The sequence below is a fragment of the Colobus angolensis genome, unplaced genomic scaffold (genome assembly GCF_000951035.1).
Source record: "Colobus angolensis palliatus isolate OR3802 unplaced genomic scaffold, Cang.pa_1.0 Scaffold213, whole genome shotgun sequence".
Taxonomy (NCBI): domain Eukaryota; kingdom Metazoa; phylum Chordata; class Mammalia; order Primates; family Cercopithecidae; genus Colobus; species Colobus angolensis.
Genome location: NW_012115300.1, coordinates 3,714,240 through 3,740,154, shown reverse-complemented (window position 1 = coordinate 3,740,154; position 25,915 = coordinate 3,714,240). Strand labels below are relative to the sequence as shown.

The 25,915-nt window shown below is 34.5% G+C and overlaps 1 protein-coding gene across 1 annotated transcript in view; it reads right to left on the bottom strand.

Annotated features, from left to right (window-relative positions):
* TBC1D32 (TBC1 domain family, member 32) overlaps window positions 1-25,915 on the bottom strand; it is a 226,783-nt gene that overhangs the window by 195,140 nt on the left and 5,728 nt on the right. Inside the window, exons 2-9 of the mRNA XM_011942960.1 lie at window positions 18,445-18,606; window positions 14,147-14,324; window positions 8,862-8,930; window positions 6,177-6,302; window positions 2,979-3,057; window positions 2,745-2,848; window positions 2,588-2,649; window positions 1,702-1,846 (exon numbers count right to left, since the gene is read on the bottom strand). Coding sequence (XP_011798350.1) covers window positions 1,702-1,846; window positions 2,588-2,649; window positions 2,745-2,848; window positions 2,979-3,057; window positions 6,177-6,302; window positions 8,862-8,930; window positions 14,147-14,324; window positions 18,445-18,606 — 925 coding nt within the window. The remainder of the gene's footprint in view (window positions 1-1,701; window positions 1,847-2,587; window positions 2,650-2,744; window positions 2,849-2,978; window positions 3,058-6,176; window positions 6,303-8,861; window positions 8,931-14,146; window positions 14,325-18,444; window positions 18,607-25,915) is intronic.

The window sequence follows — 25,915 nt, the reverse complement described above, 5'->3', positions numbered from 1 at the left end:
CCCAGCTGGGAATAGAGTTTTTAATTAAACATTGATTAAATTGTGTTTTGGTTAACTGAAGGTTAATCAAAACCTTGTGTTTTAAACCTTGTAGCTTACAATGTTTTCAAAAACTATTAATCCTTTTTTCAAATTTAATAAGAGAAATAAGTTGATATAGTATTAAGCTATTTTTAATATTGACCATGTTCTGAAAAGAAATCCTCATAGTATATCTCTTAGACCAGGGTCAGCAAACTACAGCCCTCAGATCAAATTCTGCCTAGACCCAATTTTGCAAAAAAATACTCACTGGAACAGTCAAGTCCATTCATTTGCCTATTATGTACAAATGCTCTGAAGCTACAACAATTGGGTTGAACAGCTGCAATAGGAACTGTACAGCCCATAAAGTCAAAAATATTTATGGTCTGGCTCTTTACATAAAAAATTTGGCAACTCCTGCCTTAGATGCAAAAATTATAGGAGGATGTGACGAATTTTCATGTATACTAGAACACACTTCAGAATGTGATTTTTAAACAAATTTGTAGCCCATTCTCTTAAGAATAAACTCCCAGCAACAAGAAAGTCAAATGAAAACAAGTTAATTACAAAGTTAGTAAAATATGACTGATTTTGTTAAAAAAGATGACCTAAACAGATAAATATAAAAGTATATACAACATATCTACGTGAAACAAAATCTTAACAGTTGTTATCCCTGCATTGCATAATTAGAAAATTTTAATTTTATTTCAGCTTTTACATATTTTGCATGTTTTCTCAATATAACGGTATAATTTGATAATCAAGAAAAAACTTTAAGTGTTAGATGTGAGGGACAAAGGGTTCATTTTAAATTAATTTAATTTAATTGAGTAAACATTAATCACATACTAGATAGGCCAGGTAAGGGTTAACCACTGGAGACAGAATTGTGTTCTGGTTAATTGGGCATTTATCATACAACTTAGTAAAAGGCACAAAGCACCATCGCTACATAACATCCAAATTGTGCGGAAGTGTAAATGAATGCCCCAGCCCCTCTCTTCTCAAGTGCCAGAAATATAGTACCTAGGTGCCCAGTACAGAATGAGAGAGAAAACAATGTGAGCACAAAAGTCAGTCCTGTTGCTACTACTGACAAACACAGACATCTCTTATTCGACAGAGGTTGAGGGAGGTAACAGTATAAAGATCTCTCTACTCTTAATATTAGTGTCAGTGCCAGCATCATGAGAAATTGCCAGGTTCAGACACTAAACACATTCCCCAAACTTCAGATTCAGGAGGGAGGCAAATGAAAAAATACTTTCAGAAATATCTCCTAAGCCCGAAAAAAATACGTATTGAATCCTTATGTTATACCACATCTGCTTAAAATTTTTGAAGCTTTTACACTAAGGAAAAAATAGATTTTGAATAAGTCATTCAGCTTAAATAGACTCAAATGAAATACCACTTAAAATCCTATTCTGGCTCTGCCACTTAATAGGTAAAAAATCTTGGGCAAGTTAACTTCTCCATATCTCAGTTACTGCATCTGAAAAATGGGGAGTAATTAATACCACCAACCTCATAAATTATTATAATAAATGAGTTAACACATGTAAAACTGATTAGAACTCTTAGTACACAGTAACTATTCAAACATTAGCTATTTATTAAAATGATACAGCAATGCACTAAAAGGTATAAAAATATTCTATTTTTCCTTACCATCCACTTTTTGAACCACACAGCCTTGGTATCAACTAATGCAAAAAAGTAGATTGGATCCAAAATCTTTTCTGAGACAACATGGCTTTGATCATGTTTAACTGTTAACAAGGACAAAGTACTCTCCACAATTTCTTCCATATACCTTAAAGTTTGGGAAAAAAGAAATGCAATTACTTATATAGTACTGGTGGTAGACTTCATATTTATGGAATTGAGTAAACATTAATCACTTACTAGATAGGCCAGGTAAGGGCTCACCACTGGTGACAGAATTGTGTTCTGGTTAATTGGGCATTTATCATACAACTTAGTAAAAGGCACAAAGCACCATCGCTAGATAACATCCAAACTGTATAAAGTAGCATATAATCTTCAGAAACATTTTTTCTATTTCAGTAAATGACATAGGTAGGATTCATACTCAATGTTTCTGCTTTAACAACAGGTTCTTTTTACTTCAACACTGGATCTGCAAATTTAACTTTCCTTTTTAGACTCACAGATTCTCTTACAACTTAGAATAAATTTTAGAGCTGAAAGGAAAAAGTTTAAAGAATATTTAAGGAACTTGTCCAAAATGTAATAGTAAAGACCAATAAGAACCTAATGCAGATCTTCAGATCACTGATACATTAAAAAAATAATAATAACTAATGCTACATTTTCTTTTTACCTTGTGATAAATGATGTAAAGTGGTACTTGTGATTCACATAGCTAAGTATAAAACACGACAAGCTTAAGAAAAATAAAAATAGAAATTTTATGAATCCCTTCCCAATTGTGTCAGTCCATTAAGACTGTCCTTACTCTTTCTGTCTGAAAGGTATATGGGGCGGTAACACTGCTAAGTTCTATGCTGAAATACATTGGGAGGGGACTTACTTCTCTGGATGACGAATCCAGAAAGATGGAGCTTCTTTCTGATATTCATTTAGAAGACGAACCTACAAAGCAGTGCACAATAGTTCTCAAAAAATTAGCATCCTCAAATATAAAACTAAATAAATAAAAATGAAAGCTTATTCTAGTAAATGGATACCTTTTTAAGTAAACGAGTCATATCAGGATTAGTTATATCTACACCAGCTGAAAGAGTAGGAATATGATTTTCCCTAGAAAGAAAGTATGACTCCAAATACTTAGCTAAAAAAAAGGGAAAACATAAAAAAATTACATCATTCATTTACAGTGTTTTCTGAAAAAAGTTATTTCCTATCCATTCTTAAGTACATGCAAATGACAAAAACATTTTTAAATGTTTTCATAAACATACCTAAGCTTGTATAAACTTCCTTGGTCATATGTAATGGAGAAAGTGAAAATCTCTGTGCACAGAATTTTAAAATCCGGTCCTACGGAAATGAGACAGAAAATTTGCATCTAAGATCTTACAAGAATAGAATAGAGATGAAACATTTTTCACACAGTAAAAACCCAGAAAATAAAACAAATACAAACAAGACATTCAGAAACCAGAGTCAGAATGTACTTATTTAAAAAGGGCACACTCTTGTGTCAGCAAAAATTAAAACTGACCAAAACTAGTATGTGAATCTAATAACAGAAAGATATTACTGCACAATCTGGTCATAGTAGCTATTGACATGGTGAGGAGGGGGGTAAGGTGAAGTTTCATAGAAGAGACTATATAAAGGTGTCAAACAAAGAAACAGAGTAGGCAGTACCAAATTTTTTTTAACACCCCATATTTCCAAATCCAAAATTCATCATTTTTATTTGCTTACATGGGTAGCTTCAGTAATTAAAGATTTAGAATTATTTCTAATAATTTTGCCTATTCCCAAGAAAATTACTCTTATGTTTAAATTTTTACATTATTAAAACTCAAAATAGAAATCAGTAGAAGGTAAGTAAGTTAAAAGTGGCAACAGATGTAGTTCGCACAATACCTGGCACTAAGAGTTACTTTAAAATGGTAGCTATTATTATCCTTTTAATTATACCTACTTTACTATCATGATGAGATTAATCCTAATAGTGAAATTTGACTTTCAATTAAATACAAACATAAAATTGCCTTAAATAGTCTAATCTGGGGGGGGGGAATTAATAACTCTGTTGATATCAGTTTAGACAATCCACTTACAAGAAATAGTTCCCCAAGTTACTAAAGGTATCTTCTAATAGCCCCAAGAAATTCCTACTGAACAAAGGATATTAAATACTTTGGGAAGTCTATTTTTATAGTCGCAGCAACTGATAGGTATCTGTCACACTTTTCAACTCTATAGGCTTCACTCAGTTGCATGTAAGAGTCCTTTAGGGAAGGAGATGAAGAAATAGAATTGAACTCAAAAAGAATTTGGATCAAGCACAAATTTAAAATGAAAAAAACTCCATGCCTTGTTTTCTACTTCAAAATGACTAATTTTATTAGCATCTCTCCTCTATAATAATTGCTTCCAATTTTATTAGCATAAGTAATAAAACTGAACCTTGCTGCATAATAATTTTAAATGGCTACAATTTGCTATTTTATAAAGTTATTTCGTAATTTGTAAAATAAAGGAAACCTACTCAGCTACTATTCTGTATTTATTAAGTAAAAGAAAAAATAAAGGGAAATTTACAATTGCATCTGTCGTTAGAGAGCTTGAAATGTTAAAGATAACCCTGAGATACATTTTTTTCACCTTGAAGTTCTTGGATCATTGAGCGGTTCCAGAAGTCTACAATACCCTCTGCTGTTAACAAGGTTGAACTGCATCCAAGTATTAGGTAAACACCTTCTTCCCCTTACAACAGTTACAGAGATTCCCAAACCACTTCTGTTTACCAGTATAACCATATCTTCATTAACGGTAGACTGATTTTAAATAGACAAATATATTGGGATACCTTATATTTTTCTACAAATATTTATTTATTGTCTGCGTTACCTACTGAAATCTAAGTTCTCTGAGGGCAAAGATTTTGTGTCCTGCCCCTGGTGTGTTCCCAGTGTCTAAAGAACGATACACACTATAGATACTCAATACATATTTGCTGAACAAAGAACAAAATGTAATTCTTCTTCTCATGCCTTATATTCTATGCCAAACATCATATTGATTTTAAAGCCAAAACTATCTTCACTGATAAATCAATTAGGAAGAAAAGATCCTCTAAAAGGAAATCCAATTTGTGTTTAAAACGTAATTCTTGGATAATCAGGGTTTTTGTCCTTCATTTCCATCACAGACACTATCTGCAGAATTACTGCACTTGCTCATGTAAAGCTCACTTTTCATCATAAAATAACTGTTCCTAAAAAGTAATATGCAAATCAAATTTTAAATAAAATCATATCTGACTTCATAATTTTACAATTTTAGAAACTTTCTATATTTGCATTATGATTCACTTCAAATTATTTTCCAAAATCTCAGCATTAGTTTTCTTGCTTCTCTCTTTAAGCAGTTAAGCAATCTCTAAGTAAACACTTAAATACATGAGGAAAATGTTTATAAGCCCTTTTGACCGTAATTCACCATTTTTAGTTCAAACTTTCATAGACCATGAATCCTTTTAAAATATTTTTTTCTTTTTTTTTAATTTGAGAGTATCATAAAACAGCATTATTCAAAAGCAATGACACAGCCAGGCGTGGTGGCTCAAGTCCATAATCCCACCACTTTGGGAGGCCGAGGCTGGAGGATCACTTGAGCCCAGAAGTTCAAGACCAGCCTGAGCAATGTGGTGAGGCCCCATCTCTACAAAAAATACAAAAATTTGCCAGGCATGGTAGTGCATGCCTATAATCCCCAGCTACCTGGGAGACTGAGGTGGGAAGGTCACTTGAGTTTGGGAGGTTGAGGCTGAAGTGAGCTGTGATCATGCCACTGCACTCTAGCCTGAGTGACAGAGCAAGACCCTGTCTCAAAGAGTAAAACAAAAATAAAATAAAATACTAGGATATTCCTTTACAAGACAAAATGCACAAGGTAGCAGTGTATTATTTGGCAGTGAAGTATGACCATATTTTGAATCTAATCATAAAATTTTCTTAAGAAAAATTTTGACAATTAGAAAGCTGAAACTGAAGTTCCATAAACGTGTGAGCTACTATTAAAGAAAACTATCGGCCAGGCGCGGTGGCTCATGCCTGTAATCCCAGCACTTTGGGAGGCCGAGGTGGGTGCATCACCTGAGGTCAGGAGTTCGAGACCAGCCTGGCCAACATGATCAAACACCATCTCTGCTAAAAATACAAAAATTAGCCGGGTGTGGTGGTGGCATGCCTGTAATCCCAGCTACTCAGGAGGCTGAGGCAGGAGAATCACTTGAACCTGGGAGGCAGAGGTTGAAGTGAGCCGAGGCAGCGCCTCCAGCCTGGGCAAAAAGAATGAAACTTGGTCTCAAAAAAAAAAAAAAAAAAGAAAAGAAAACTGTCATAACTATCATATTCCACTTATTTCTAGAATGGTGGGAAAACATATTATTTTTAATATTTCTATAACCATTTTCTTACACTAAACACAGGATCAGGATCTGAAAGAGACACTGTGAGTTTTTCACAGAGAGCAGTCCAATTCTCACAGTTCAGGACATCAGATGGAGGAGCGGAACATAATGTTTGCAAGGCTTCGTATCTCACCTACAATTTTTTAAAAGACTTTTATTAACACTCAGTCACTAAAATAATGCCACTTTTCCAAAATAATATTTAACAAACTACTAAAAGGCAAAGTCTGGATAATTTATAAAGAGTGATTTATCAGATGCCTTTATATTAAAAAGCTCTTGAGAAATCATTTTTTAAACTAAGTGCTAAGCAGAGAAAAAAACAGTTGCTGTTGGTGTAAAGCAAAATTAAAATACTGAATGTAGTAGGAGATTTTAGGTATCATGTCTAAGTGGAACGGGAGGAAGAATAGTAGTTGAATCAGAATCACCAATGTTTTCCAGTGGCCTTGTCCTACAGGCTTTCCCTATTCTAGGCCATTCCTACAGTTTGAGGGCTTTAATTTCAAAATGTTGCCCAGATATGCCCCTGGCAAAGCATTCCCATTCTAGGATATAAGAACGATTCTCACAAAACAATCAGTTTGAACTTGTGCTATACCATATTTTCTGGCCTTCTGACTACTTAGATAGAAAAAAAAAGGAAGTCATTCAGTAGTGGGATGCAAAATCTAATTTATATATTTTCATAGAAAGCTTACTTCTTAATCAGTCTTCTCAAAATGCAATCAGAATTCACTCAAAACAGTATGACCCAAGGGAAAGTAGTAGAGAATAGTTCCACTCCAATGAAGAATGGAACAAAGCTTTTCTCCCACTCAATATCCAAGTAGTGAATAATAACACACTAATTCCAGCCTCATCCTCAAAATGTGGTCATTTCCCAACTGAAACAACTAAAGCCTAGTCATTAAAAAGGTGAGGCCTAAAAGACAGGAGCCAAAACCTCAGCAAATCAGACACTCTGAATCAGGGCCCAACTTTTAGACAAAAAAGACAAAGAACATACATATATTTGAAACTGTCTATATATTCATATGAAAGAACTCCTCAATATAACTTTATTTGTGATAGTAGTAAGGGAAATATTGAGAGTTTTTAAAAGTAGTAATTCATTTATAATGTTAAGTAATTTTTCCATTTCAGGAAATTTTTAGGAAAAAATCCCATTTAGAATTTACTACTTGCAGAAGCAAAATGAAGGCTTCTAAACAAGTATAGATTTCCAAATCATCCATTTAAATTGAAGGCAATGGGATTTTTATCATAAAAAATTCAAAACTCATTTCCAATATTTTTTGAAAGATGTTATGATTAATATGAACCCAGAAAATAAATCATAAGGCAAAATGCTGAGAAGAAAAAAAGTATTCTTCTCTATGATTTTTTAGAAAATTTCAGTAGGAGTAAATCACAACTATTCATTCAGTTTATATTTAATAGGTTGAGAAAAATAATTTTAAAAATTGAGACCAAATGGCAAGATAGGCATACCAATACATAAAAGGCTTAGATTAAAAAAAAAAAAAAAAAATCCTATCATATTTTCTATTTCATGCTGACTTTCAAATGAAATAAGTCTTCATAAACAGTGATTTGTACAATCTCTTAAAATATAAACAGACACAATTCAATATAATTGCTTCTCTCAAAAATCCTTTTTCTGGCCAGGCAGAGTGGCTTACATTTATAATCCCAGCATTTTGGGAGGCCAAGAGGTGGATCACTTGAGCACAGTATTTCCAGATCTTCCTAAGTAATGTGGCAAAACCCCATCTGTACAAAAAATACAAAATTTCTCCAGGTGCAGTGGCGTGCATCTGTAGTCACAGCTACTTAGAAGGCTGAAGTGGGAAAATCACCTGAGCCTAGGGAGGTACAGGCTGCAGTGATTCATGATTGCACCACTGTGCTTCAGCCTGGGTGACAGAGTAAGACCCTATCTTAAATATATATACATATTTATTTTCTAAAAAATAAACAAATAGGTCAAAATTGCTCAGATAGTTAGGGGAGGCATGGGTAGATGCTGGTCAAAGGATACAAAATTTCAGTTAGGAGAAGTAAATTCAAGAGATCTACTGTATAACATGATGACATGATGACTATGTTAATAACAATGTTTTATTCTTGAAAACTGCTAAGAGAGTAGATTTTAAATGTTCTCACCACAAAAAATGATAAGTATGTGAGGCAATGCATGTTAGAGCAGCTCAACTTAGCCATTCCTCAGTGTATACATGTTTCAAAACATGTTATACAAGATGAATATACACAATTTTTATTTGACCATTAAAAATAATTATTTTTAAAAGATGTTCACGTTTTCTGAAAGTAGAAAAATAATTAAAAATCTTTTTTCTTAAGAAATGACTAACTACAATGTTACATATAAAACAACAGTGAAAGAACAGTTTGGGGGACAACTGCCTATAACTTTATCCCTTTGAAATTGATGCTAAAGATAAAAATTTCCTTTTCCAAACCACGACAATTCACTAAGGAAAACCTCCCTTACTCTGTGACTTTTCATTTGGACTTGAAAATTTACCATGGATATTGGTCTAGGATTGCCCATAATCATAAAGCCTTTAGCCTCAAGGGAACCTACCTGGTTGCTACTGATTGTAATCTCATATATGGTAAATATATGCTATCTGCATGAAACTTAACAGTTATCCTTGAAACTTACCTCTTTAGGTTGCCCAGGATCCAACTGGTCTAAAATCAATTGTAATTTTCCTTGACAAAATTTGTAACTCTGTAACACAATTGACAGGACATTCATTTATTTAAAAGGCTTTTAGAAATATTGCTATAAGTTACTTTTTCAATATAATTCCAAGCACAAAACATAATTCAGACAAGAGAAGCAGATGATCTATTTTGATTTGGCAGCGACTTAGAAGTTTTTTTCCCAAGACTTTTAAATGGGAACTGAATGTTGCAGTAGAACAGTGTACCTTCATGTATATGAAAACTATTATTTGCAAGCAATTAAAATATATATAACATTGTAAGACTCAAAAGACACAAAGCCAAAATGTTGCATACTCAGAAATGTGAGATGAATGAAACAGACAGATAAACAAAACAAACAAGTAAAAAAAAGCTACCAATAGTACCATAGGCACAGCTACAGTGCTGTTTGGACTGTTTTGTTCTCTTTTTTTCTTATACTTTTCCCTAGCCTTTCTCCTTATTTCTTTGGTGAAAAAAATCCTGAAGTAAAAACTTCCATCTATAAAAAAGTTTATAGTAGATTATAGGATATTTTGGAGAAAGAAAAGGTATTTTTCCCACCAAAGGCAATTTAAACATACATAATATCTAAAACATCATCTAAAAATAAAAAGTATAATAGTAGGCCAGGCATGGTGGCTCACACCCGTAATCCCAGCACTTTGGGGGGCCAAGGTGGGCGGATCACAAGGTCAGAAGATCGAGACCATCCTGGCCAACATGGTGAAACCCCGTCTCTACTAAAAATACAAAAATTACCTGAGTATGGTGGCACATGCCTGTAGTGAGCCAAAATTGTGCCACTGCACTCCAGCCTGGCAACTGAGTGAGACTCCGTCTCAAAAAAAAAAAAAAAAAAGTAAGGAAACAACAGATGCTGCAATAAATTTTCAATAAATTATCTCTTCTCACTGCACTCTGCAACTTGTCTTGAATCCCTGCCTGCACAAAATCTGAGAACTCTCTTGGGTTCTGGGTCAAGACCACTTTTCCCGTAACAAAGCAATCCTCCTGCCTCAGTCCCCCATCACTGGGAATACAGGCACACAATGCCATGTCAAGCTAAGGTGGGGTGTGTGTGTGTGTGTGTGTGTAGAGAGACCTTGTCTCTATGTTGTCCAGACTGGTCTCAAGCAATCCTCCTGCCTTGTTCTCCAAAAGTGCTGAGATTTCAGGGGTGAACCACAATGCCTGCCTGGCCTTTATTTTTATTTTTATTTTTTTTTTCCTTGAGATCGCGTCTCACTCTGTCGCCCAGGTTGGAGTGCAGTGGCGCGATCTCAGCTCACTGCAACCTCCGCCTCCCGGGTTCAAGCAATTCTCCTGCCTCAGCCTCCCGAGTAGCTGGAAATACAGGTGCATGTGCCACCACGCCCAGCTGATTTTTGTATTTTTAGTAGAGATGGGGTTTCACCATGTTGGCCAGGATGATCTCAATCTGTTGACCTTGTGATCTACCCACCTCGGCCTCCCAAAGTGCTGGGATTACAGGAGTGAGCCACCGCACCTGGCAATAATTAAAATCTTATCAGGTGAGGGTAGCCAGACATTGAGGAACTTCTGAAGTACAGGTTGGGATGTAGCTAATCCTATTGCTCTGAGTGATGTTGCCAAAAAAGAGATCAGTGTCTTGTCATTTCTCAGTAGTTGTATAAAATCCTCAAAAGCAGAATTCTTCACCAAAAAGAGCATTGTAGAGCTTTGAAGATTTTAATAGAGGCCAGAAAACAGTTGCTGAACTCAAGATATTCTGATTAAGATTTGAATAGCATAAAATAAATTAGGATAATTGAAAGGACATACTCTGAATGACAGGAGAAAGGCCATGTACCCAATAATGAAAAAAACCTACTCAAGAAGATTCTTACTGGAAGAATCCAAAGCTTAGCAACATAGAGCTCGGGGTGTTCCCAGAAAAGAGAAAATCTGTCCCTTTGCCTTTTCCAGCTTCTAGAGGCCGCCCTCATTCCTTGGCTTATGGCCTACTTTCATCTTCAAAAACAGCAGTCACGTCACTACAACCTCTGTCAGTCTTCACAGTGCCCGCTCTGACTCTGATCCACTTGGGTTTCTCTTACACAGACCCTTGTGATGAGAGGGGTCCCACCTGGATAACTCAGGATCATCCCTGGATCATCTTTGAGAGGACCATTATTCTATGTACGACAGGTACCAAAGGATGGGTTTCAAAGAGAAGTTGCTCGGAAAACAAAGGAAGACTGAATACTTCAAACATGTTTGTGTCAGGCAAGAGTAATAGGTGACTATTATCCTAAACTCACCTTCTGCATAAAGGTACACACCCTGGGGTGAAGTTCCCTTGGAAGGTTTTAAAGTAGCTTGCACGCTATAAAACAGCACAATGCCTGTGCTGTACTATACTAATTACTACGGAGGAAGAGAAAGAAAGAAAAACTGCAAGAGGAAAGGATATGAATTCTGAAAGCTTAACGTATATCAGAGTTAATCCTCTAATTTCCCAAGCAGTTAGAAATGGCCCAGAGATGATCAGTTTGAAATCATATAGGACCACAGCTGAGAAATTTTTATATTTGAGTGTGTCTCTGAATTGTGTCCATTTCAGCATTCCCTTTAAGAGATGTCACCAATAAAAGCTAACCTGTATAAAGCAGTGTCTGTGTGCCAGGCACTGCTCTAACACAAGACATACATTAACTCAGTTAATCTTCTCAACAACCCTATACGGTAAGTAGTATTTTCATCCCCATTTACAAATGGGAAACACTACAGCACAAAGAAGTTAAGAAATTTGTCCAAGGCCACACAGCTAGTAGGTGGTGGAACCATAACTTACACCCAAGCAGTCTCCAGGTAGCTGGGAAAAGAATAAAGAGAACGACTTTGCAGGGAGAAAGGCCAGTTTTAAACTCAAAGTCCCCCCTTCACTAGCTATTCAAGTTTGGGGAAATTATTTAACTATTATTATAAGCCTTGCTTTTTTCTGTAGAATGGACTAATAATACCTATAGTGAATATAAAGCTAAGTACAGGGACCAGTATACGGCAGGTATTATTATTAGAGCTGGTATTATTATTTCTATCTTTCTAGCATTATCTTGCAGAGACTTGCTCCAGGTTTAATCACAATACCAAAGCTTTTCATAGCAATGCTTGCAACTGTGGTAACAACTACCATCTCTCCTTTGTTCTTGAATATCCTCACACTTACACTAACAGTCTCCTGTTTTTCAGTAATGGGTCAAAACTCCAAATATAATCAGGCTGCAATTTTTTAAGTAATAACAATGAATTAAAGCCCATTCTATTCACGAAACAAAAGTATTTCACTAATATCAAAACAGTTAACATCAGCATTGTTTACAATGTTATTCATAGGAAAATTCAGACCTTTTTTTTCACTCCACAGCAAGAAACAACAATTTTGAAGGCATGAATAGGATTGTCAATATTTATTGGAATGAATGACTAATATATTTTTAGAGATATTTTCAATTCTGAATATATTCAGCCTCTCTTTGGTCAGCTATATGAAAGAGAGTCTCATTTCACTATAAGCAAAACTATACCCAATATCTCTTAGAACCTGGACATACTGAAAGAGCTTTCAGGACAGTTCTGGCACTCTTAGGCTTCTTCCCAAAAGTCCAGGGATACCATGCCTTCTTGATGGGCAGAGTTCGCTTTCAACCCAATTAGTGCCTTCTAAAACAAAGTTGTATTTATAAGGTAGACATGTGAAAACTTATATATACCCTGTGGACCTCCCAAGGAAATCCAGGGAAACTTAAAGCATGATTCCTCCTCAAGAACTGAAACAAAACAAGATTAAAAAAAAAAAAAAATCTTCAAAAACTATAACCCCATTTCTACCAAAGCTTTGCATGTTTCAAAAATCTATCATTTTAATAACTGGAAATAATTCAGCATTTGGGATTTGGCAAGGTCTTAACTGCCAGCTACGAAATAGGTCCTATTTAGATCTGAATACCTGTACTTCTTAGAACAAATGCTCCATCTTTTTTTCTTATGTTTCAATTTCAACGTACTCAGGTGGTTCAGCAAGTAAGAGCATATAATCTTGTGAGTCCCCAGAGTCATAAAATTGCGTTTTTTGTGCCTTTTAAGTCCAGAAAGTCCTTGATTTGAAGAAGCAGCTCAATAAACTTACTAAACAAGTCATATGACTGCATTAAACTAAAATCTCTATACCCCACCCTTTTGCACACAGTTCCTCAACAAGAAATGATTAAGGGTTACAACATGAAGAAAATTCACAATCTTTGTCTTGTCCTCCATCACATCAGGTAATCAATTTGACTTGAAAAGTTCACTACTCAGCATAATCTCTCCTGCTAAATGATGCAATGGTGGCAATGCACAGGTGGCAATGCACAAAGCATAACCTTTAAGTTATGCTTCCAATATTTCCAAAACCATTTTTCCTTCAATCATGCAGTCCCAACTTGACCAATATACATATTTGTTCATGTTTTCACCCAAACTCCTCAAATCCCTTCTTGGTATATGGTTAGGATTTATTTTATAGTTATGTCCCTGTGGTATAGCTTATTAGGTGAAAAGTGTTTGACTAAAAATACCAGGTGAGATCGACACTAAGGTCAGACAGGCTTCTTTTGGCCTGGTAGTCTCTGTGTACAAGTCCATGGCACATGCATAGGCTCTAGTCCAGCTAGTTTTCCTTGTCTTCTATTACGGCTAATCTAGCCACTGGCCCCATCTTTCTCTTAACTTTGCTGCAGCCAAATGACAAGGGTTCCTACAACCTGGTAGTAGAAAATGTAAGACCTCAAATCTCTTGACATTAAAAAAAAGCTTAATGTTTTAAAACTAACAATTCACAACATTCACCTCCAGAGAATGTATAAAGGAAATGTTTTATCGCGACACGTAATCTCTAATTTAGTTAAATTTTAATGCAGATTAACTGGGAATAAGATGTTTTAACTAGAGCTTAAGCAGATTTGGTTCAACACGCTATTTTTTTTAATTCCAACATACATTAATTTCCTCATCTCACCAGTAATTGTCTCAGATATAATGTAGCTACTCACTGAACATAATTCTATAAGATGTTATTTCGTGGACTAAAGATTTAATATTAGGTTATTTAATTTTATTGTTTATTTTTCTTCTGAATCTTAAGAAGGCAGGAAAAATATGGCTAAGAAATAATTTATTGAAGCTATTATTAAACACCATTTCAAGACATAAATGCAAAACAAAACCACACACCTGATTGAACGACGAATCACTATCAGAGCAATTGTCTGTGCAGTAACTACGGCTTTTCTCCTTTTGGATTTTTTTCTGCCTCTCTTGATTTCGTGTCTCATCTTCTTCAAACTTGTTAATCATAGACTCAACCACAACTATCATAATGTTCTTCAGGTAATGCATCATTTCCTTGTACCTTTAAATTCAAGGTAGTCTTAATAACAGAAATACAATCAGAAATTAAAACAGTCAACTAATTAAATTATCTATTTTTCTATAAAAAGGGAAGTCCCTTTAAGAACACAATGCTAAAGAGAAAAATCAAACTCAATTTTTCTTAAAGAAGTAGTGGTAGAACAGAATTCACAAAACAGCAATAAAAATTAATAGGGAATTCAAAAAGTATGTTATTTCCTGGGTTTTTTCATGGTTACATGGACCAAGGTAGTAAAATTAAAAGAACCTAAGGTAAGAGGTTTCAATGGCATGGATTCCAATTGCTAGCAAAAAAGTCAACTATTAATATTATACCACCAAAACCCAGGCTACCTTACCTTCATTCTCTTGTCTTATACCTATCTCTTTCTCCACCCCTCCCATCCTCTATTTTCTTTCCTTCTCTTTTCCTTTGTCCATACTTTATAGACACCCATAGACACAACTGAGAGCTCTTGTATGTTCCCAAGACCTATGTAAGAGTTAAGCTATCAATGTGTCCTTTCAAACAGAAGCTGGGAAACCCACTCTCAGGATGTTAAGAAAAAGATTCCTGAAATTATTAAGAGTGTGAATTGGATAATATTTAAAATCTCTTCTGGTTGGTCTAAAAAGCTCAAAAAGAACTGGTATCAAATTTCTCCACTTTGTAAGTTCAAACTCTCAAGCATCCCTATGAATACAAAACTGAAATCCTCAAAAGCACTAAGAATAGAATTTTAGAGCTAGAAAGAACCATAAATATAGTCGAGCTCTTTATTTTATAAATGAAGCATATGTGACCTGAACCACTGAAATTTCTATATTTAAAACAAAAAAGGCACAATGATGTAAATAAAAATAGTGAATAAATTATAAAATTTGAAATTAGAAAACTTGAATGAGGATCCTGACTATTTTACCGGCCAGCTTTGTCATCATGAATAAGTTTCAATTTCCTCAACTATAAAATGTGAGTAAAAATACAATCTAGCTAACCTATTTCATATGACTATAGCAAGAAATAAATATATGTGTGTGTATATACATATATACACATATATGTCCGAAACGATAATAAATACATGTATAGTGTGTGTGTATATATACCTATATACATGTATTTATTGTCATTAAAATAATGGAAATACACTAGGAAACTATGCACAGAAATGTTCTTTTCTGTATAATTCTGGATAATGGGTCATTGTAACTCCATAAATCAAAAGAAGAAAAGGTACTTTATCTCTCATAAGAGAAATCAAACCTGCTGGGGAATTTGAATAGAAATCATAGACTGAGATTCTATATAAAAAGTATAAAATACATTTTACATTTTTCTTGTTAAATAGATATAATTTCTACATAATTTAAACTATGTTAATATATTTAAATATAATTTTTAATATGTATATCATATAGAACTATAAGTTTTAAAATACGTGTATTTAACATATTTCTTTAAGTACCAGAAATTATGAGAAAACACAAAAATACTGAAAGCAGACGGAAATAAATTAGGAACCGCTAGGGGGAGAAACATACAGAAGATAACTCAATAGAGGTAACAAAGAGTCCAGAGAATATCCCAGTTTGATATAAAGGGACATAAAGAGCAAAAAGAAGTCTGAGACACACACACTAATTTGCAAAGTATATTTAAGGATAACTGAGCCCAGAGATCCAGCTTCTGCCTCTACAGATTCTGGGCAGCAACAAACAGGGAAACAAAACAGTGCCCTGGCAGCAATCAATACACGTCCATCAAAAGCTGTTCTCTCTTTCCACAGTGATTGAATTCTAGCTGGGCACAGGACTAAACTACACTCCCCAGCCTCCTTTGCAGCTAAGTAAGGCCATGTGATCAACACAAAGTCCCTATCTCCTTAAAACTTATAATCTCGTGATTTAATAAAGAAGTATAAAAGTAAATCTTAATGATATACAGGATAAGGATAATGGTACTTAAATTCCATAGAAAATCTATAAGTTTTGCTTTGAAAATAAATGTTTCCAACAGATCTTTTAGAAAAGACCAGCATAAATTATGCTGTAAGAAATACTAAAAAAATGGCCACAGGCAGTAGCTAATAATTCTAAAAAGTAAATTAAAAAATAGTGTCATATCATCAATATCAAGAGTTAAATGAACTAAAACTCAATAGCAGCCATTGCAGTTTTGAAAAGACTAAGAAAAAACAGATATAAAATAGAATATAAACACCATTGAGTAGATTCTTTCATGCTTTGCAAGTTTTAAAGACTACAGAAAGAAAAAGCTCTAAGAAATAGTGAATAAAAACCACATCAATTAACAATGAAATTCTACAGTACTTCCACTCATTATATGAGGAATATTATATATTATATAGATCCTACAAATGAATTATTCTGTGTGCAAACATCTGTTTAAAAAATAAATCTCAAAATGTTTAATTATAAAAATACTTTATAACAACTGTAATGCTGTCTACAGATGTAGTGTTGCTACATTAGCCCTAAGTGATTTCTGAAGAATCACCAAAAAAGAAAAAAAAAAAAACTGGAAATAAAAAAAAAGGTTGCACAATGTAAAATCTTTCATCCATGGTTCATAAAGTGGAAAATAAACATTTACTGAGTCATTTAAAATCTTTTTGAGGTAATTATTACCGTATTAATTTTAACACATGGATGAACTAAAACACAGGAAAATCAAATAGCTTAAATAGAGATAAAAAGTAATTTCCTAGCAGTACTACATAAAATTCTGCTCTTACCATGAAAATACTTTCATTAGCTGACTAATAAAGTATTTTAGTATTTCTTCTAGAATTGTTTAATGATACTGCTAGAAACAGACTTACTAGGAATTATAATATTATCCAAAGATAAAGGTGATTCTATTTTTTGTTTTCCCCAAATTAAGAAATAAGAAATCTTAGCCTCTATAACTCACGCTTGATATAGATTAGGGCATCAAACTTGCTAAATTTACTAAAATAGCTGTATGATGTCACTTTGTCAATTACTAACATATTAATTTAAATAATACAATCAGTTGTCCCAAAGAGGAAGAGCTTTTGTCCAAAATAATTTTTTTAAAGTTTAACTAATTAAAAGTAAATTAGATTTAATACTTTAAAATACAGTCAGTAATATAAGCTCAGGTATGCATTCAAATGTCTCTGATACTGGAAATATGAGCCACAGCAGGTTTTCAAATGACATCATGTAATTCAACATCTTTTCATTAAAACATTGATGAGCAAAAAAAAACTGATGATGGCATCCTGCCTAGGGCTGGTTCCCACCTTGTACCCTGAGATGCCAGGCAGGATAGGCTACCAGCAACTCTGAAGTGGAATAATTATTCCAGTTAAATAATTATCCTGCCCTTATTAATCTTTCTTAAATGCATGTATAGCTCACACTTATTTCAGTGTTTAATATTATAAGCATTTTCATCTTTATTTAGAAGTTTGGTGATATTTCTTTGACCTACAGAAATAGGCTGTAGGAACTTAACTGTTGTTTACATCAATTAACCTAGACCCCAAAAAAAGTGAAGGAGCAAGTTATGCAAATATTTAGGAAAAGGGCATTCCAGGTAACAGGAGCAACATGAGTGCAAATCCCTCGGGAAAGTACTTGGTTTTTTGTGAAAGAGCAGGCAAGACCACAGTATGAGGGGGGAAATGGTAAGAAGTGGGGTAGGAGAGGGAGCAGAAGGCCCATGGTAGGCCTCATTGGCTTGGCTACAAAAAGAATTCTGGGTTTCACTCAAAAGGAGATGGGAAGCCTTTGGAGAGTCTGGGTGAAAGGGTGTCATGATCTGACTCACTGTTTTAAAGAATCATTCTGGCTTCTACAAGATAAATAGACTGTGAGTGACAGAGATCAGGGTGCTATCAAGAAGTCTCATTGAAGAAAACGTTATTTGAAAATATTATTATGGCCATACTCACCCATTTTTTTTTTAAATTATACTTTAAGTTCTAGGGTACATGTGCACAACCTGCAGGTTTGTTACATATGTATACATGTGCCATGTTGGTGTGCTGCACCCATTAACTTGTCATTTACATTAGGTATATCTCCTAATGCTATCCCTCCCCCCAACCCCCTCCCCTCATACTCACTCTTTAGATTCCTGAGTTCTTTTAGTGACCTGCTGTACAACTGTATCATAGCCGCATTCTTCACCCTGATTCTGATCAGATGTGCATTTTTCCATTTCTTCTTCAATCATAGAACCCAAAGTGTTGCCTATATGCTGTCTGAGATATTTCACAAATTCATAGCTGAAACAAATATTTAGAAATTAAATGCAGTAAATATCATAAGCATATTCAGAAAAAAAAAATCAACACAGAAAGGTCACATATTAAGATTTCATACCTTAAACTAGGGTTAAATTGGTCATTCATCACAAATCATCAAGCTAATCTACACATTTTTGGCTATATTTTTCTGAGACACTTGGCAAAAATCATCATTTAAAGATTACCACAGTAGGAAAAAGCAAATTTCAGAAGCAGCCCAAACTTTAGCAGTTAGAAGACTCTTCACATTTCTTTTTTATGCTCCTATCTTTAACATGTGACAGTGAAGAGTATGAAAAGCAGTTGTTAAGGATTTTCAGTTATTGAAGCTGATGAGGAAAATCATCTAGAATATAGTAATCATGAAATAAGAAATTGGAAAAAGTTCACTTCCATCATCACAAGAGTTTTGTGTACATTTTGAAAGTAGTAACTGATGTAACTTCCACCTAAACAGTTCTTATGTTACTAAGATTATCACTATTATTAAATTCAAGACCCACTTTGCCACTGGTATTTAAAGACCTCATAGATTCCCATTTATCCTACCAGATCTGTGTTCCATTACTGCCTTCCACAGGCCCAACTCTCCGTGTGATGTTTATTCCCAATACCTTTGAAAACATTATTTCACCCACTTAAGAGTGTTTTACCACCACTCCTATAGATTATCTTCCCAGCCTAAAATGCTACCTTCTGATAAAAGCTTTCCTTGTTTCTCAACAGCTGATATCCTTTCTCACCTAAGACCCAAAAGTACTCTGTCCTTCTCTATTAGCATGCAAAACATTTTCTTAGATGCAGTTATACGACCTGCTTTATCCCCTGCTTCGTTCCTGACCACCTCTACACTCAGATTTCTACATTGTTTATAGACTAGACAACGGAACAAATCCACTTGTTTATCATCTGCAATATACTGTACATAGTAGACACTTTATAAATACTTGTTAGATTGAAATATAGCATTGGGGAAAGGTTTATCTCTTCATTTTCTACATCAGTGGCTGTGAATTTGAATTTACTTATCTTTTCTAAATGTTTGTTTTAGTTGTTAATACCTTGTTCATTTAATGTCTATTAACAAATTTCTGATGACATTATACAATAATTACCCCCCCATATATGGCCTCTTATCCTTCCTGTAATTCCCCTATAAGAAAAAGAGAAGAGGAATGAAAAGAAGAAAGAAAAGAAAGTGTACAGCAAAAAGCACACTCCTCTTTCCAATACCCACCACATTTTTTGGCACTAACAGCATTATTTTTCAAGACTCCCAAACTTGACAACATGGAATGCTCTTTAATGTCTGCATCTTCTGCACCCCTTGCCCATCCACTCAATCAGTCACCAACATGTGTTAATGTTCCTGTACATCCCTGGCTTTCATCACTGCCTCCCTTTTTTCTCTATCAATCAGTACAAAGCCATATCACTTCAAGCAGAGATTACTGCAGCAGCCTTCTTGTTTGACTTCTCACTTCCCTCTCTCTTCTCTCGTATTTTCTTCCCTCTCATATTCATTCCAAACACTGTAGTCATATTAGCCTTCCAAAAGAACTTATTTTATTATTTCAGTCAGAGCTAGAGCCATTTTACTCATACCAATACCTCATACCAGGTCAACGATGCACATAATGCCTCAATAAATATTTGCTGAATTTAAAACAATTGGCTGCCTATTATCTTTCATGGTCAAATACTGCTTCCTTGGCCTGGACTTTAAATATCTAATTAATCAAATCTATTTATAAGAGTATCCCTACTTAAATGAGGCCACATTCAAAATTCCCAACAAACCTCCAACCATGTTGATCTTCATATAAGAAAGTGATAAACTGGCCGGGCGCAGTGACTCATGCCTATGATCCCAGCATTTTGGGAGGCCAAGGGGGGAGGATCATGAGGTCAGGAGATCGAGACCATCCCGGCCAAATGGTGAAATCCCATCTCTACTAAAAATACAAAAATTAGTTGGGCGTGGTGGCACGTGCCTGTAGTCCTGGTTACTCAGGAGGCTGAGGCAGGAGAATCACTCGAACCCAGGAGACAGAGGTTGTAGTGAGTCAAGATTGCACCACTGCATGCCAGTTTGGTGACAGAGCAAGACCCCATCTCAATAAAAAAGGTGATAAATTAACTTGTAAGTGAGTACCATGCTAAACTCTGTGCTAAGCACTTCATTAATATTATTTTATTTACCATATGATAGGTTAAATAGATGAGGACACAGATTCAAAACATGAAAAAACCTTGTTAAATTCATAAGCTACTAATTCATTCACTTTACTCCAAAGCCCATGTTAATCCCATAATCCCAGAGTCCCAACGATGTAAAAATATCAGAAGTGTTATATTTTGTAGTCGCAAATTGAGTGAAAAGGGAAATAAACAAATGTAATATTCATATCTTTACCAATTTGTGTATTATTTCAATTTCATTTTGCAAGAAAAATTAAATTTTATTCTCCCAAAATTATAACTAGCATACTAAATTTAAAAGTATAATTTACTTAAATATTTTAATTATTGATTGAATTTCCTTTAAAATGTTCAATATTTATATTCGATGTTTAGATAGTAAATCCTATGCTTTAAGGGAATAAATATTAAGAATAGCAGAAGAGGAAGATGAAGCTATTTTGTAAATCCAATGTCTTATAACATTAGATTGAAATAGCAAACATTAATTTTCAGAAATACAGTATAAGAAAAACAAAATCCAAAGCTTACTGAAACATATATCATAGAAAACAGCCTCTAATCATCATCTTAATAGTCTGCGCTTCTTTTGGTAATTCATCATTGACTTATATTCTCTGAAGATCTTCCCATATACATGGAAACTTCCTATCTATACTAAATATTTACTCATTATTTAATTTGTGTATGTCGAATTATAAACCAAATCTTTGCACATTCCATACAAAACAGTGAAATCACACTGGTAAGAAAAAAAATTCAAAGATTGAGGTTTCAAGAGAACCCTTTAAACATGTCCTCAATTTTGTAATATCTGACAATGCCCATACTGCTTCTACACACAGTTGGCTCTGAGACAGAGTTGGCACATGTGCATGATGAAGTAAGTCAAAAAAAGTTCTTTGGGCCAGGCACAGTGGCTCATGCCTGTAATCCCAGTACTTTGGGAGGCCAAGGCAGGTGGATCATCTGAGGTCAGGAGTTCAAGACCACCCTGGGCAACATGGTGAAACCCCATCTCTACCAAAAATACAAAAAAATTAGCTGGGCATGGTGGCACGTGCCTATAAACCCAGCTACTTGGGAGGCTGAGGCAGGAGAATCGCTTGAGCCCAGAAGGTGGAGGTTGCAGTGAGCCAAGATTATGCCATTGCACTCCAGCCTGGGTGTCAGAACAAGACTCTGTCTCAAAAAAAAAAAAAAAAAAAACCTCTTTGTTCTCCACCACAACCATGCGTCCACAACCAGGAACCCAATGAATCAAGAATCAGAACATGTGATATTTCAATTGCATAAAAGGATCACTGCTTTCCAAAAAGAACAAAGCTGGAGGCATCATGCTACCTGACTTCAAACTATACTACAAGGCTAACCAAAACAGCATGGTACTGGTACCAAAACAGATATATAGACCAATGGAACAGAACAGAGGCCTCAGAAATAATGCCACACATGTACAACCATCTGATCTTTGACAACAAAAAACAAGCAATGGGGAAAGGATTTCCTATTTAATAAATGGTGTTGGGAAAACTGGCTAGCCACATGCAGAAAGCTGAAACCAGATCCCTTCGTTATATAAAAATTAACTCAAGATGAATTAAAGACTTAAACGTAAAACCTAAAACCATAAAAACCTTAGAAGAAAACCTAGGCAATACGATTCAGGACATAGGCATGGGCAAGGACTTCATGACTAAAACACCAAAAGCAATGGCAACAAAAGTCAAAATTGACAAATGGGATCTAATTAAACCAAAGAGCTTCTGCACAGCAAAAGAAACTATCACCAGAGTGAACAGGCAACCTACAGAATGGGAGAAAATTTTTGCAATCTATTCATCTGACTAAGGGCTAATATCCAGAATCTACAAAGAACTTAAACAAATTTACAAGAAAAAAAAAAACAACCCCATCAAAAAGTGGGTGAAGCATATGAACAGACACTTCTCAAAAGAAGACATTAACGCAGCCAAGAAACATATGAAAAAATGCTCATCATCACTGGTCATTAGAGAAATGCAAATCAAAACCACAATGAGAAGTATAACTCTTAGGTATGATTTGTTATAAAGCCCAATCTGTAAGCAACATAAAGGATATATCTGTAATTGAGGCTGTAAGGAAAGTTAACACAAGTGCATTAACAAAATGTAGCCAATAAAGATAAAAAAAACACAATTCTAAAATAAAAGGTACATCAAAAAAATCCCTGTAGAGAAGGAAGGGATACAGCTAGATAGGAGGAATAAGTTCTAGTGTTCTATTCTTCGGTAGCATGACCATAGTAACAATAAAACATTATATAGTTTCAAATACCTAGAAGGAAGATACTGAATTGAAAGAAATGATAAATGTCTGAGATGATGAATATGCTAATTACTTTGATCTGTATGGAAACATCACTGTGTACTCCATAAATATGTTCAATTATTATTTGTCATTTTAAAAATAAAATTCATTTTTTAAAAAATCTCCACCATTTAGCAACAGCTTTAAATAGCAAATATCCTGGAGAACGTTTAAATCTACTCTGTGGAAATTTGAATAACCTAATGCTTTTTTCTAGTGACATAATTTTTATCTATGACCACAGTAATATCTCCAGAAGGCTCATTTGAAATGTTTCCAGGTTTTCGTCCAAGTTCTAAATTAAATGAACCCAAGGACCCCAAGGTTAAATCTTGTCTTAAGAGGTTACTGCTCTCTTCAAAAGAAACTTCTAGGGAAAAAAAAAAAAATCCCTAGGGTTGGCACTGCCCTTTATCATGAAAGGACTGCCAGGCTGCCCATAGCTAAGGGTATTCTACTGACTCTGGGACCATTGAGAAACTTTGAGAGCCTCCAATCCCAAATTAATGAACAGAGTCATTTCTTCAAGTGGGCCTTCTACTCTTTAGGTAAGAGTACTTCAAGACTTTAAATTCTAATCCAACAATGAATTTTATGTTATTTCTTTTACCATCGGAATTCATGGCAGTACCCCATAAAATACTAAATGAAGCTGCTGTTCTATAATGGTGCCCCAAGATAGAAAATATTGTTGCAACGATGGGAAAAACAGACACCAGGACTCCAAAAGATGGGAGACAGGGAGGGAGCAAGAGTTAAAAAAACTACCTATCAAAATACTACGTTCACTATTTAGGCAACACGATCAGTAGAAGCCCAAACCTCAGCATCACGCAATATACCCATGTAAGAAACCTAGGTATGAATCCCCTGAATCTAAAAAAAGAAAATTAATGTTGCAATGGAGCAGGGAAAAAATACAGGTCTACAAAATTAAGTACTGTGTTTCCCACATTGTAATCCTGATAGTATTGGTGCTATGGACTAGCTCTTATGAAATCTATATCTAATCCCAAAGATTAATAGTACTACCGATTTTTTAATCAAATGTTCCCATTGCATCATTTTTAGAAAATAATTTGGAGATATAATATATTCTAGTTATTTTGTATAAAAGCCCTGGATGCCTCAAGAAGACTTTCAAAAGGCCCTTATACTTATCCCTGGGAGTGCAAACTCAGATGCTAAAGGAAAGCAAGCCATGTATGAGAGAGAATGGATAGACTTTGTGGTGAAGACATGCCCCAACTAAAGGCAAAGCTTCTACATAGTTCCAGCAACTTGTCTTTAAGAAATATGAGCCTGGTGTTAACCTTTTAACGTTTTCAGAAAAGCCAGAAAACTTTTAAGCATTATCTCTCAATTTTTAAATGGTGTTTTTCTTTTTTTTTAAAGTAGTCAAAGCAAACATGTCCACAGACCAAATATGGCTTGCAGGATGCTAATCTGGCCTTTCAATACCCTCTCTCCCCAAGAATTACAAAATTCTAACCACTAGTGAATGTCCTATATGTTTAAAATTTCTATTCAAGAAATACAAAAGCTCTCTGAAAAATCTATATCATGCTTAACAACTTCTTTTAAAATATTCTTACTAGGTCTAATTTAAATCAATTCTGCTACAATTTAGGTCCTATCCTTTCAGATCTTTAAGCAAGCTGTTAACATTTTCAGATTTCACATGTTCCAATTGTGCTTAAAATATCAAGATAATAATAGGAATAATATAGCTTTGACTGATATGGGTTACAATAAATACAACTTCCACTTATTTCTAGTTTAATTAAAGTCTATCAGTATTCATTATTCATTTAAAATTTTTCTAATAACTGGTTTTTCTAGTTTTTTAAAAGATATAGTCTATACAATGAATAAACAAGTTTATAATTCTTATACTTCTTTTAATAATCTATGAAGCAGGTTTGCTTCAGGTTTAAATTCTGAGTTTACACTGACCAATTTTGCAACCTTAGGCAAAACACTTGACCTAAGTTTCAATTGCCCACTACTTAATGGTGATGATAATCTGAATATTAAAATGTTTTTTATATAATAGTGTTTTCATATACTTTGACACTTTTCTCACCAAATATACTATGCATACATCTGACTAACCTTGTTACTTTAGAAGTAATTTAATGAGAAAAAAATAAAAATTTGGTACCAATGACACTATTACCAAATGAATGCAAAATATCTTTTACAAAATATTCTTCAAAGAGGGACATTAAAACCTAAGAAGACAACTGTTTGTTAATAAAGAAAGACATGTGGAGTGGAGCTCACTACATTTCAGAAGCAGTTCAATTAAAATACACAGCAATGTGTCTGATCATTCATCAGTAGTAACCAATGATTTGAAATTCTTCACATTTACATTGAAAAACTTTACCGAGTTGAGTAAAAGAACATTCATTTTTTCCATTCTCTTTTTGCCAGATTTCTTACCTATATTTCCCAAGAAAATGCAATATTTTTTTTCTGTGATAAACTTCTGACATGTTCATAATGTTTATATAAAAATAAGGAGAGGTACAGAGGTTACTCTTACAACATAAGGACATTCAAAAATCTAATTGGTACAAGTTCGTTTCAAAAAAGTCATCCTTTTAGCTATTTAAAAAGGCAAGAGGCCGGGAGCGGTGGCTCACACCTGTAATCCCAGCACTTTGGGAGGCCAAGGTGGGCAGATCACCTGAGATCAGGAGTTCAAGACCAGCCTGGCCAACATGGT